Source organism: Salmo salar, chromosome ssa26 (genome assembly GCF_905237065.1).
Source record: "Salmo salar chromosome ssa26, Ssal_v3.1, whole genome shotgun sequence".
Classification (NCBI taxonomy): Eukaryota; Metazoa; Chordata; class Actinopteri; order Salmoniformes; family Salmonidae; genus Salmo; species Salmo salar.
Window position 1 is genome coordinate 25676697 of NC_059467.1, and position 13408 is coordinate 25690104.

General features: G+C 44.3%; 1 protein-coding gene across 1 annotated transcript in view; it reads left to right on the forward strand.

Moving 5' to 3' along the window:
- plekha7b (pleckstrin homology domain containing, family A member 7b) overlaps positions 1-13408 on the forward strand; it is a 174184-nt gene that overhangs the window by 121706 nt on the left and 39070 nt on the right. The window contains 9 exon segments of the mRNA XM_045709131.1: positions 4250-4699; positions 5274-5409; positions 5411-5719; positions 5721-5822; positions 7537-7620; positions 9477-9530; positions 11901-11969; positions 13008-13088; positions 13212-13361. Of these exon segments, the coding sequence (XP_045565087.1) occupies positions 4250-4699; positions 5274-5409; positions 5411-5719; positions 5721-5822; positions 7537-7620; positions 9477-9530; positions 11901-11969; positions 13008-13088; positions 13212-13361 (1435 nt within the window).

Sequence of the window (13408 nt, forward strand, 5' to 3'; positions counted from 1 at the left end):
CCAATAGTCTATTTGTAGTTATCCCCAATAGTCTCCTCTGTAGTAATCCCCAATAGTCTCCTCTGTAGTTATCCCCAATAGTCCCCTCAAGTTATCCCCAATAGTCTCCTCTGTAGTTATCCCCAATAGTCTCCTCTGTAGTTATCCCCAATAGTCTCCTCTGTAGTTATCCCCAATAGTATCCTCTGTAGTTATCCCCAATAGTCTCCTCTGTAGTAATCCCCAATATTCCCCAGTAAACCCAATGCCTCCTTGTCCAAACAGGGATCCACCAGTACCTCTCCCAGTAGACCTCTGCCTCCCTCTCTCTTCCTTCTCAGCACCAAAGCAAAGCACATTTTTCCCAGTCTGATCTTGATCATGTGCCTGTAGAAACATTAGCAAAGTGCCTAACTGTTGGGGTTGTAGGTGGGAGTGTACCTGGCCTGGCCTGGCTTGGCATGGTTCTGGCATGGCATGGTTTAGCTTGGCCTGCTTGGCTGGGACTCACTGAGCAGTCATCCATGGCAGGGCAGGCGTAGCACTGCATTTACATTTACATTTTAGTCATTTAGCAGACGCTCTTATCCAGAGCGACTTACAGTAGTGAATACATACATTTCAATTCATGCACTGCTCTGGGACTATCATTTGTTTTTCAACAGGGCAATAACTCAAAACACACCTCCAGGCTGTGTAAAGGCTATGCACTGCTCTGATAGTGTCTACTCTCCTGTGCTGTGGGATGGATGGGGTGTTGAGTTCTGCAGCTGGCTGCTGTATGGATGAGAGCTCCATCCTGCTCCTGCTGCCAGCTGAGCATGGGCCAGTCACAGGGCACAGACAAGGTTCCTCCCTCTACTCCATCACAGGGCACAAACACATTCTGCGTCCAAAATGGCACCCTGTTCCCTATATAGTGCACTACTGATTAGATCCCCATGGGCCCTGGTCAAAAGTAGTGCAGTATATAGGGAATAAAGAATAGCTGTTTCAATTAAAAGGAGAAAAATATATGGTTTGGCCAAACTGGTTACGGTTTGGTTAGATGAATGACACAACGTGTGGTGTGGGAGAAATTAAGTGTACAGTGCACATACATGATGTGGCTGATCTGGAATGGCACGCTACAGCTGAGAGGAAGGTTGGATCTGATGTTTTGGGAAACAATACCATCTAGTGGCCAACGCTGCTCAGTGCTCATTAGCAGCTCCAAGGGAAGCTATTTCTCCTGAAAATCATTGTCTGAATCTACTGCTAGTGCTACATTATAATGTTATCAGGATGTCAGCATTATCATGTAGACAGATTAGACAGCAAGCTAGAACTTGGAATTCCAGTAGAACATTAGCTAACACTCATTTACAGAACCAGTCAAAAGTTTGGACACACCTACTCATTCAATGTTTTTTCTTTACATCAGAACTATGGAATAACACATATGGAATCATGTGGTAACCAAAAAAGTGTTTAAAAAATCTAAATATATTTTAGATTTTAGATTCTTCTAAGTAGCCACCCTTTGAGTTGATGACAGCTTTACACACTCTTGGCATGCTCTCAACCAGCTTCACCTGGAATGCTTTTCCAACAGTCTTGAAGGAGTTCCCACATATGCTGAGCACTTGTTGGCTGCTTTTCCTTCACTCTGCGGTCCAACTCATCCCAAACCATCTCAATTGGGTTGAGGTCGGTCATTTGACGCAGCACTCCATCACTCTCCTTCTTGGTAAAATAGCCCTTACACAGCCTGGAGGTGTGTTTTGAGTTATTGCCCTGTTGAAAAACAAATGATAGTCCCACTAAGCGCAAACCAGATGGGATGGCGTATCGCCGCAGAATGCTGTGGTAGCCATGCTGGTTAAGTGTGCCTTGAATTCTAAATAAATCACAGACAGTGTCCCCAGCAAAGCACCATCACACCTCCTGCATGCTTCACGGTGGGAACTACACATCTGTTCACCTACTTTTTGGTTCCAACTTTTTGGTTGGAACCAAAAATAAAAAATATTGGACTCATCAGACCAAAGGACAGATTTCCACTGATCTAATGGCCATTGCTCGTGTTTCTTGTCCCAAGCAAGTCTCTTCTTCTTATTGGTGTCCTTTAGTAGTGGTTTCTTTGCAGCAATTCGACCACAAAGGCCTGATTCACACAGTCTCCGCTGAACAGTTGATGTTGAGATGTATCTGTTACTTGAACTCTGTGAAGCATTTATTTGGGCTGCAATTTCAGAATTTCTGACTTTTTCCGGATTGACTGACCTTCATGTCTTAAAGTAATGATGTACTGTCGTTTCTCTTTGCTTATTTGAGCTGTTCTTCCCATAATATGGACTTGGTATTTTACCAATAGGGCTATCTTCTGTATACAACCCCTACCTTGTCACAACACAACTGATTGGCTCAAACGCATTAAGAAGGAAAGAAATTCCAGAAATTAACTTTTAACAAGACACACCTGTTAATTGAAATGCATTCCAGGTGACTACCTCATGAAGCTGGTTGAGAGAATGCCAAGGGTGGCTACTTTGAAGAATCTCATGATTCCATATGTGTTATTTCATAGTTTTGATGTCTTCACTATTATTCTACAATGTAGGAAATAGTAAAAATAAAGAAAAAGCCTTGAATGAGTAGGTGTTTCCAAACTTTTGACTGGTACTGTATGTCTGAATATGCTCTGAACTTTGAAACTTAGTTAAAAACTGTCCATTGAGGACCTGCCCTGTCAATATTTGTAATCTAAAAAATGTGTGATTTGTTAGACGTGTATAGTGTTGGTCTGGGAATCAGATAAATGATATCTCAGATGAATGACTCCCTGCAGAGGGAGAGAGTCTCATACATTCATCTGTGGGACAAATTAATGATCACTAGAGCTATTACACAGAGTCATTGATGAAGAGGCTACCTCAAGCTATTTGTTTAAAGACAAAATGGCTGTCATTTTGACTCTCAAGGGGAACCCAGCCTGCCTCCTATCCAAAGAGCCTCACTTAGTTACACTCCCCTCTCCATGAAAATATGTGGGTGTTAAAAACATATTGAAAACCCCTCCCTGTAGTCTCCCTTCCCTCTTTGGAGGAACTCAGTAATGAATAAAGGACGTTTGAATGTTTTCAATAGTATCACTCAAGTGGGAAATAGCATTGAGAGTCAGAGTCAACTCAGGTTAATGGAGGTGTCCATGTTGCCGTTTTATCCACAGCCTAATATCTCCAAATCCCCTGTTTCAAGTGTACAGCTGTACTTTATCATAATGTAGTCTACTGTATTAATATCTGAGCAAAAAGGAGGAAAGAATAGCATTAATATTTTGTTTTAAGACACAGAACTTAAGTATTTAATGCATTACTAAAGGTCACTAAGTCCTTGACTAACATTCAGGGGATATATACTGAAGAAAAATGTCAACGCAACATGTAAAGTGTTGGTCCCATGTTTCATGAGCAGAAATAAAAGATCCCAGAAATGTTCCATATGCACAAAAATCTTATTTCTCTCAGATTTTGTGCACAAATTTGTTTACATCCCTGTTAGTGAGCATTTCTGCTTTGCCAAGATAATCCATCCACTTGACAGATGTGGCATATCAAGAAGCTGATTGAACAGCATGATCATTACACAGGTGCACCTTGTGCTGTGGACAATAAAAGGCCACTCTAAAATGTGTAGTTTTGTCACACAACACAATGCCACAGATGTCTCAAGTTTTGAGGGAACGTGCAATTGGCATGCTGACTGCAGGAATGTCCACCAGAACTGTTGCCAGAGAATTTAATGTTAATTTCTCTACCATAAGTTGCCTACAACGTCGTTTGAGAGAATTTGCCACCCGGACAGCTGATGAAACTGAGGTGTATTTCTGTCTTTAATAAAGCCCTTTTGTGGGGAAAAACATTCTGATTGGCTGGGCCCGGCTCCCCAGTGGGTGGGCCTGGTTCCCAATTGGGGGCTACGCCCCTTCCCAGTGATGTGAAATCCATAGAAAATGTAATTTCAATTGACAGATTCCCTTATATGAACTGTAACTCAGTAAAATCGTTGAAATTGTTGCATGTTGCGTTTATATTTTTGTTTGGTATATTAGCTTGTCACTAACCATATCACACTGAGCTGATTAATCATGTCAGTTGTTTCTAATGTCCAGGGGTTGGTGTGATAGAAACGCCAGGTTTGGTCATTGTCTTTAGCCTAGGTAACTGTAAAGTGCCTCTGTTATAGTCCAATATCCCTGTTGACCTCTATCGCCTCTCACCCCTCACAGAGAGGCAGTCACAGAGAGACCAGAAATGTCAGTGCAGCAGGCAGTACCACAGACCAACCACGTTAACAACAACAACACCAGTAAGAGCCCCTCCCAGTCGCGTTCAGGGAGCCTCCAGCGGCCCGAGAGAGAGGAGCCTCCGGAGGGGGAGATCCGACTGAGCCAGGGGGACGAGGAGAGTTACGTTTTGGGGGCTCCTAGAAAGCTCAGCCATCCAGCCACGGAGGTAGAGGTGGACAGGCTCTCCCCAGACACTCTCCCTGGCCCCTCACACCCCAGGAATGGCCAGGCCCACACAGTCCTCGCCACGCTGCCCCCTGAGCAGAATGGGAACGTCGTGTATAAGAGGGGCTTTGTCCCACGGACAGCCACAGAGAAGCAGGTGCAGAGGAAGACAGCTCTAGCTCAGGTGGAGCACTGGGTCAAAGTACAGAAGGGAGATCCCAAGAGGTCAGTCAGAAGACCTACATTACTCATCTAATCTAATCTTTACTCTTATCCTGAGCATAATCTTAACCTTATCCTTAGCTTCAGTGATGATAAAACTAACCATCACAGGAGGTTGGTGGCACCTTAATTAGGGAGAACAGGCTCGCTGTAACGGTTGGAGCGGAATAGATGGAATGGTATCAAATACATCAAACACATGGTTTCCATGTGTTTGATGCCATTCCCTTTTTTCCGTTCTGGACATTATTATGAGCCGTTCTCCCCTTAGCAGCCTGCTGTGCTAACTATAGCCTTAGCCCATGCTCCTATATCAACCATTCAATTGACATACTGTATTATAACAAACTATTTATAAATGTCTCCCCCTGGTGGCGATTGTGAATATCTCAGCTCTGAACTGCTTTTTCACTGTAACCGTTTGTTGGAGTAAAGTGGTCATGCCTGAATGGCTGTTGATACTTTCTACTTAAATGCACTTTAGTTTCAACTCAGTATTCATGCTAATTTATGTACCTGGTGAAGTAAGTAGACTGCACAGTTTGTAAAAGGCTCTATCCCTCTTTCCTAACCTTAGCAACACATCTACTACTGAGTACGCCCTCCCCCTCCCTCGGCGGACCCCTCCCCTGCAGCCTAAGGCCGTGGTAGTAGAGGCCTACCAGACATTGCCAAAGACCCCCAGACTCCCGTCTGGCGGGAGCTCCCCTTCGGCGCCCCCGCAACCTGCCCAGCGACTACAAATACGCCCACGACCGGCTCAGCCACTTCCGCATGTCCACCGATGAGCGCATGGCCACCAAGGAGGGCATGGTATGGCAGCTGTATGAGTGGCAGCAGCGCCAGCAGTTCCGCCACGGCAGCCCCACGGCGCCCATCTACACCGGGCCAGACTTCCTGGACACGGCCTCCTTCAGGGTCACTGTGGAGATGCCTCGCTCCATCTCTGTGCCCCCTTCTCCCTGTGAAGTCCCCCCATCTGTCCCCACCTTCAAACCACTGTCCCCCCACAGACCACACACCCCCCTCAGACAGGGTGACGGTCAAGCCGCTGGATGAGGTGCCACCTGGGGAGTCCCCCACCGGCGCCAGTTCTCCTAGACGGGTGTTTTCTCAGCTCTCTAAGGTAGGACTCTGACCCACTGGGGTTTAAAGGGTTAAAGAGGCTGGTTTACCAGCCTGGAACTGTCACAAGACTAAATGCTAAGGAACGTTCATCTTTCATAAAAGGGTTTCATTCTCACAGTTACTGAGGCTATTTTGTTTGTAGTGAATTTTCAATTCATCTCTGTCTTAGAGGAATAATAACTTTGACACATTAACCGTTAGAGAAAGGGCCAACCATGGGAAGATGAGCATGAGAAGTAGCCCTGCTGTAATTTCACAAGCTCCGAAGGATTCACACAGTCCACACCCAGGCCCTCTACACAGGTGGTAGGGTGTGTGTGTGAGTGGGAGCCTCCCCATCGCCCATTCCTCCCAGCCCGGCCCGGCCCAGTCTCCGGGCTCAGACACACACCAGCCTGTGTGGCCGTGTGTGTGTGTGAGTGGGAGCCTCCCCATCGCCCATTCCTCCCAGCTCGGCCCAGTCTCCAGGCTCAGACACACACCAGCCTGTGTGGCCGTGTGTGTGTGAGTGTGTGACCTCCTGTGACAAGGCACTGTCCTGCGTGATCCTCATCCTGTGCCGTCTCCCTGCTGGCTGCCACACCCCCCACATGTGAGGCTGTCTTTACAAGGCTGCACCACACCAGCCTCCACACAGCCCTTATCGCAAGCCCACTGTCCTCACACCAAGTAAACAGAATGTCCCAGCCTCTGTTTCCTCATCATTCACCCATAACGCCAAGTCACTAATTATGTGTCTCAAATAGAACCCTGCTGCTCCGCTCGCTCACAGGAAAAGGAAAAGTCTTTTTTTAATGAGCCACAGTGTGTGTGTGTGTGTGTGTGTGTGTGTGAGACCATCCAAGAAAGCAATGGTTTATGGGTACTACATTTAGTCTGCAGATTAACTTTGTTTTGGTGGATCCAGCATCTTTTACACTGGTGATGTCTTTTTGGCTTGAGTGTGTATTTCAGAGCTGTGTTCCATGTACCTCTATGGAATATCACGAGTGTGTGTGTGTGTGTGTGTGTGTGTGTGTGTGTGTGTGTGTGTGTGTGTGTGTGTGTGTGTGTGTGTGTGTGTGTGTGTTATTAGCGGCTAATTCAATTTGCCCAGGGCCTCTCAGCACCCTGTAAACATCTCCACTGCATCTCAACCATCAGCAACGGTCTCTTTCTACTGATCTTACGTTTAAATTAAAAACCTATTATACAGCAAAAAAAGATTGGCTTGGGAATCTCTGAGGGAATGGCTCACAGTGCTTCTCTCGCTGGTAGCAAACAAATGTTATTTTAAGAAGGCAGGTTGGGGATAATTTATGTGTAGTTAATTAAATCTCTTGTTGTTTGTGTCCTTTTAAGGTTCTGTGATGGTCTAGCCAAGGAATTCTGTGTGTTAAGCAGAAATGTCAAACCTTCCAAACCCTGTAGCAACTTAAACTGGGGGCACACTATTTCAAATAAGAGGAGGAAGGATGGAAATAAATTCATGGATAGAAGAAAAAATATGCTGTGTGCACAAATGAGTTTGTAAAGTTGCAGGCATTCCCTTTAAGTTTGGGGTGCTACATATCAGAATGCCCAGTAGCGGGGACAGAAAGCCAGGAACAATCTGAAACACATTGCAGGCATATTCATCCTTGTAAATGTTCATTTATGATTTGCCATTCTGTTTGATCTGTGAAATGGGATGTGTAGCCTAATAACTTGTTAATGTCTTTGTTTTCCCACAGACTAGTCAGCTGGAGAGGCGGTCAATGCCAGCCATGGGCTACATCACACACACAGTCAGCGCACCAAGCTTGCATGGGAAAACGGTACAGCTTCTGTCTTGTTCGTTTATCTTCATCACACACCCAGTTTAAACTATTCTCTGCTTTATATTAGGACTATTAAAAATGAATGCTGAAGGGAACTTCGATATAATACATTTCAGTCAGAAAGCGGCACCATTTTCAGCTGGTGGATTCAGTGGTGTTCTGCTCTGAAGGGCCTTGTGTGGGTAGCGGGGAGAGAGGAGCAGGTATTGTGGTGGAATGCCTAGGCCCACAGCTCTCTGGGGCCTGAAGAGCTGAGCCCTCACTGCTGCCGCCCTGGTGGCCAGGTGTTGAAGTGCTCTCTCTCTGTCCCTCCCTCTCTTCCTCTCCCTGGCCTGGGCCTGACCCTACTGCAGCCGGAGGAGCTGACCCTGCTGCTCATTCAGCTCAGGAGTCACCAGGCCAAGATGGCTGGTGTCCACGGCGACGCCCTCCACCACCTACATCACAACGGCCTCCTAGGCCCCAGCCTGCAGGTCAGGCCCCCCCGTATCCTCCCCCCTGCAGCCGCCCTGCCCTGAAGCCCCACTCCAATGAATTGTGGATCCCCAGCCCCCAGCCAAATCCCCATCACCCGCAGTCTGTCTCTGCTAGTGTTTTGGTCCCACCTCCATCATTCATTGGACTGTGTGGTGTGTTGGTCGCGTCTGTTGTACTAGTGGCTTAGGTGCTCCCCTGTTAGCATGGACTGTCTGCAGCTATAGATACACCAGCCTGTGTTGTGTTTGAATGGACGGCCTCACTCATCTGTCGGCATAATGTAGCACTCTGTTGAGCCTTACAGAGACGTGTTTCATTTGATTTGTTAAAAAACAAACATGATGTTGCTCCCAAGCTTCATATCAAGCATGTTGCTTGTTGACTATGCACCGTGCCTGTCTTCACATACATATACTGTATGTAGCCTTATCTTCTGTTGTTTGAGGTCTTTGCAAACCTGGATAACTACAATGAGAAATGTATTTTTGACTTCTCTTTCACATTTCCCCTCTAAGTCCTGGTTGTGTAGAACTGTGTGTATCTGAGAGGTCATTCTTATTAGTGTAAAGTGATCCTGGGTATACAGGCTGGCTCAGTAGTGTGTCTCCCTAGAGCATGGGTAGGCAACTAGATTCAGCCGTGGGACGATTTTTGTTGGAGCAAATGGAACCTAATTATAATAATTTGTACACTGAAAATGTTATTGTATTTGAAGTAATACCTTGATTACACCGAGTCATGATCACATATGTCTCACTTTTTATTTGTGGGAATACTTGGGAACAGATTTCCTAAATTAAACTGAATTCCTGGTGATTTTACAGTCTTTTTGACCAAAAACAAAATACAATAAAAAAGAAGATGCCTGTTGCTGACCCCTGCCCTAGAAGAGCCAGTCCAAACACACTGCTCTGTTTCAGACCTGCACACCACAGTGAAGCTGTAAACGTGCTCAATGACAACCATGCTGTCTCTCTCCATCAACGCTTATGTTCTCTTCATCCTCATGTAGACGTCATTTACCCATGCCAGAGATTTGGTGGCGAACTGAATTATAAGCAGTATACTGCCCTATGAAATGCTTAAGATATTTTTGTAAGCATCCCTAAACTTTTTAGATAGCAGCCCTACACTACAATCTAGTTTGGTGTAAATTCTCATAATATAACCGAATCAATCTGCCAGATTTTCTGTCCTATTTTGCCTCACAAATATTCATTTGACTGTGGTGATATGATCTCTCCAATGAGAATGAATTAGAGATATAGAGTTGTGCTGTAACAGAGCCTGACTAGTCTTCCTATACTATAGTCTCCTAGCATCCTTTGTAGCTTTCCGTCTTGTGATCTGTCTCTCCACTCCTCATTGTCTGTCAGGCAGATGATACTTACATGCAACTGAAGAAGGACCTGGATTATCTAGATCTGAAGGTGGGCCCCAAGAAAAAAGATCATGTAAATGATGATTCATCTCTCTTCCTCCTCTCTCCTCTGTAGCCTGCATCCTGCTCTTCCTTCCACTGTCTACAGTGTCAGTCTCTTCCTCATTCACACACCTCCTTCTGCTGCTCTCTCCTCTTCTTTCTGACCTCGTTCCTCAGGGCTGTGTGGTTTAGGTTGATGTTGGAATTTAAACCTTCTTTCTGTGTGTTTTAACCACTGTTGTTTTTGTTACTAATGCTCTGTATACTGAGAATAATGCTATGCTGCATTCATCTGTGTGTCTTTACAATCAATTCAGCAAAGAAAACAACTTGAGTGCAATATGATCTCATACATAAAATGATAGGATTATTGGCTACAGTATAAATTATACCATTTTCTATATTGTGTCAAAGCTAGCTATCCTTGAAATTGGATAAAAGTACATTGGGAATAGTACATATTCACCCTGAAAACATGGGGTCAAAATATCATACCTCCACTGATGGGAACTGAAGTTTCAAGCAGCACAGTACTACATGTCAAAAACTACATTTTGCATCATATAAATTTCACTTCCCATCAAGCAGTGCTGCTAAAAGAGACCTACAATGGGCGCGCTCGACATTGCAGCCGACATTAACGGCGAGTCGAGACTGACTGATCTACAAATCACCTTGCATCCTAAATAACTACACAATATTATTTGTAGATCAGTCAGTCAGTCACAATTTACCCATGAAACATCACGGATTTGATGCTCTCGAACCCGGAAAACATCTTGCTGCTGTGCGGCTTCATAGAATTCAGAGAATGCCAAGAGTGTGCAAAGCTGTCATCAAGGCAAAGGCTGGCTATTTGAAGAATCTCAAATATAAAATAGATTATGACTTGTTTAACACTTTTTTGGTTACTACATGATTCCATATGTGTTATTTCATAGTTTTGAAAGAAAAACCATTGAATGAGTAGGTGTTCTAAAACCTTTGACCGGTAGTGTAAGTCTAATGCCAGCTTCAGCTGAATGACCTTGTGTGTTGTAATGATTCTACATTCTGCTATCAGCAGTTCTCTTCCATTAACAACAGTACAAAGCATCTGATCCTCCGGAAGTGATTTGTATGTACGACACCACAAACCTTAACTAACCTTCTGTTTCTTGGAGTGGGGAGTTCTATTATCGATGTGTACATTCTGATGTAACACCTCTCTATTTCCTGTTTTAAAACAGATCAAAAGTATTGACCCGTTGATCGTTATGGTACACAATGTGTTAGAAAACACCCCTCCAGGTTTTGGGTCCATTTGGAATGTAAGGATGGTGTGCATACAAAGAGTGAGACCATTCCACTGCTTCTCCTAATAGAATGTGTATAATGCACTCCTCACCTGTGATGAGTGGCCATGTTAGAAGAGAGACCCACCTGTGACTGTAGTGCATAGCTTGGCCTGCTGGGTAATGTAGTCCATCATGGTGATGCTGTCAGTGTGTGCTGACTGACTGATGTGGACTCTGTCTCTGCTCACTGTGAGAGGGAGTCCCATTGCATGCAGTTAAACCCTGGATTGCACTTTGTTTCACAGCCTTTCTTTTCCTTTTGTTTGGCTTGTAAGCACTAAAGAGACGACCCAAGGCTGCTCTTTGAGAAACGTCAACACTGATTATCATTTAACACTTTAGAATCAGAGCTATAAGGTCAACTAAATAATGTGTGCTTTGGTTATAATTGTAAACACACCTACATCTCTATGCCCTTTGAAATGTATCAACAGAAATCATTAGCTCTGTTTGGGCATTAAGTCAATTGAAATCTCTTAGCAAAAGACACTGAAATATATCTACAGTTTCTATCAATTCCAACTGGGCCAGTTCACTGACGTCTCTGAGATATGTCTTTGGCCAAGTCTGATTTATCGCTGTAACAGAGAGGATCTGAAGGAGGTGCCATATTTCCTGATAGTTCCTCCCTTTCTCTTGGTTCATAAAGAGGACACGGTCGTTAACTAAACCCACTGACACACTGCCAGGAAAGAGCAGCTTTGTGGTTCTCCGTTGTGGCCTCTCTTAAATGCACAGATGCTGTTTTTGACCATAAATATATTTGCACAGCTTTTAAAGCAGTCATATTGCATTGGCTTGCGCGTACTACTACCCACATCTTTTTTGTTGAATCATTTTTGCATAACGGTTCTACATTGTGGTTTCTGCAATCCCAATGTCCTTAGCAAGGTCTCATGCTGTTGCTTGATAATTGCTGTAATGTTGTTGTTCAGTGTTATCTATTGAATGTTGGTTTTAATATTTAGGCTAGTTGAACTTTTTTTTGCAACTATTACTGGGAGAAGTAAGGTTGTATTTGTGCCTTTGGGGCATTGCAGGTTACAGGGCGTGAAACTCTAAAAGAAAGACCATCGAGACCTGTTAAGATAGCAGAGAGCGATGTTGATGTAAGTATACTGTCCCCTAACCAAACCTTGTCTGATAAACACCCAGTTTATCCATCTCTCTCCTTTTCTTCAACGTCTAGCGTTTTTCACATCTTTACAAGCCTCTACAGAGACAGTGAACTGAGGATTTGAGAAGTTGGTATTCTATAGTTGTGGTAAACAGAGGGTGTGTAGGGAGGGAGGGAACGAAGCAGAGCGAAGATGCAGCACTGTGGGGACAGACAGCTTCACTGTTAAAGACTGAGACTATCCACGAGGGTTTTTATTTCCAGCTCTCAATTTAAAGGGAAAAATACATGTAATGGGATTTTAGACATAGAGCTCTTCAATTTTTCAGTTTGATTTCTGTTATCCGGCCTTTTTAATTCTTTGTTTGCTCAGAATGGAGGTAAATAAGCTGGATGTCTTGGCTTTTCATCATTAGCATTGTTCCAGTTTAACAATTTATAAGAATTTGCTGGTGAATTTGTTTGAACAATGAATATTTCATGCAATTAAAACAACAATATACGGCTGTGAAATAAAAAACAGCTTAATTATTAATTGAACAGAATGATAAATAGAACTGAAGAATAAACACTCAGTGTGTGAGAAAGATTGTAAACTAGGCAGTCTTATTTTGTTTTCAGAAACATATAACCCATTTCTGCGGGGAAACAAATATGCCAGTCTCAATAAGCACTGTTCTCTTGAAAAGTGAATTTCAAAATATGGATTTTTGATTATGATTACTTATAATGGGCATTACCATTCCCCACAAGCAGACAGTATAAAGCCGTATTTCTTGATTTTCACACAGAGAAGATGAAAAGAGGTCCTCAGGGCATTTCAAAGAGATGGGTCTTATTGACATATTTCCAGACAGAGAAGACTACAGTAGACTATCAATTCATTCTGCTGGGCACTGTGGTTTGAATAGTGTTTACCAGAAGCTGCTGGGCTGGGCAGAGGGTCCCTGTTCTAGCCATAGACCTAGTCTTCTTAATAGACCTTATCAATCTCTGTTCTCTGTGCTGCCTGCTGCTGTTCCCTGTGCAGGTGAAGTTAAGTCGACTGTGTGAACAAGACAAGATCCTTCAGGAGCTGGAAACAACGATACGCACGCTCAAGGAAGACAAGGTATTGGGTTTTATGTGTTTGTTTGTTTGTGTGTGTGTGTCTGGGTATGTATACGTGTGTATTAGCTCCCCCATATGGTCAGGTCGTGAATACCCCATGCCCTCGTGGTGTCCTGTCCTACAGGACAAGTTGGAGTCCGTGCTGGACGTGTCCCACCAGCAGATGGAGCAGTACCGGGACCAGCCGGCCCACCAGGAGAAGATATCCTACCAGCAGAGACTACTGCAGGAGGACGTGGTGCACATCAGAGCTGAGATCTCTCAGGTGTCCACGGTAAGGCCTGCTCTGTCTGACCTAACACAGCCTGGCTCACTGGTTTG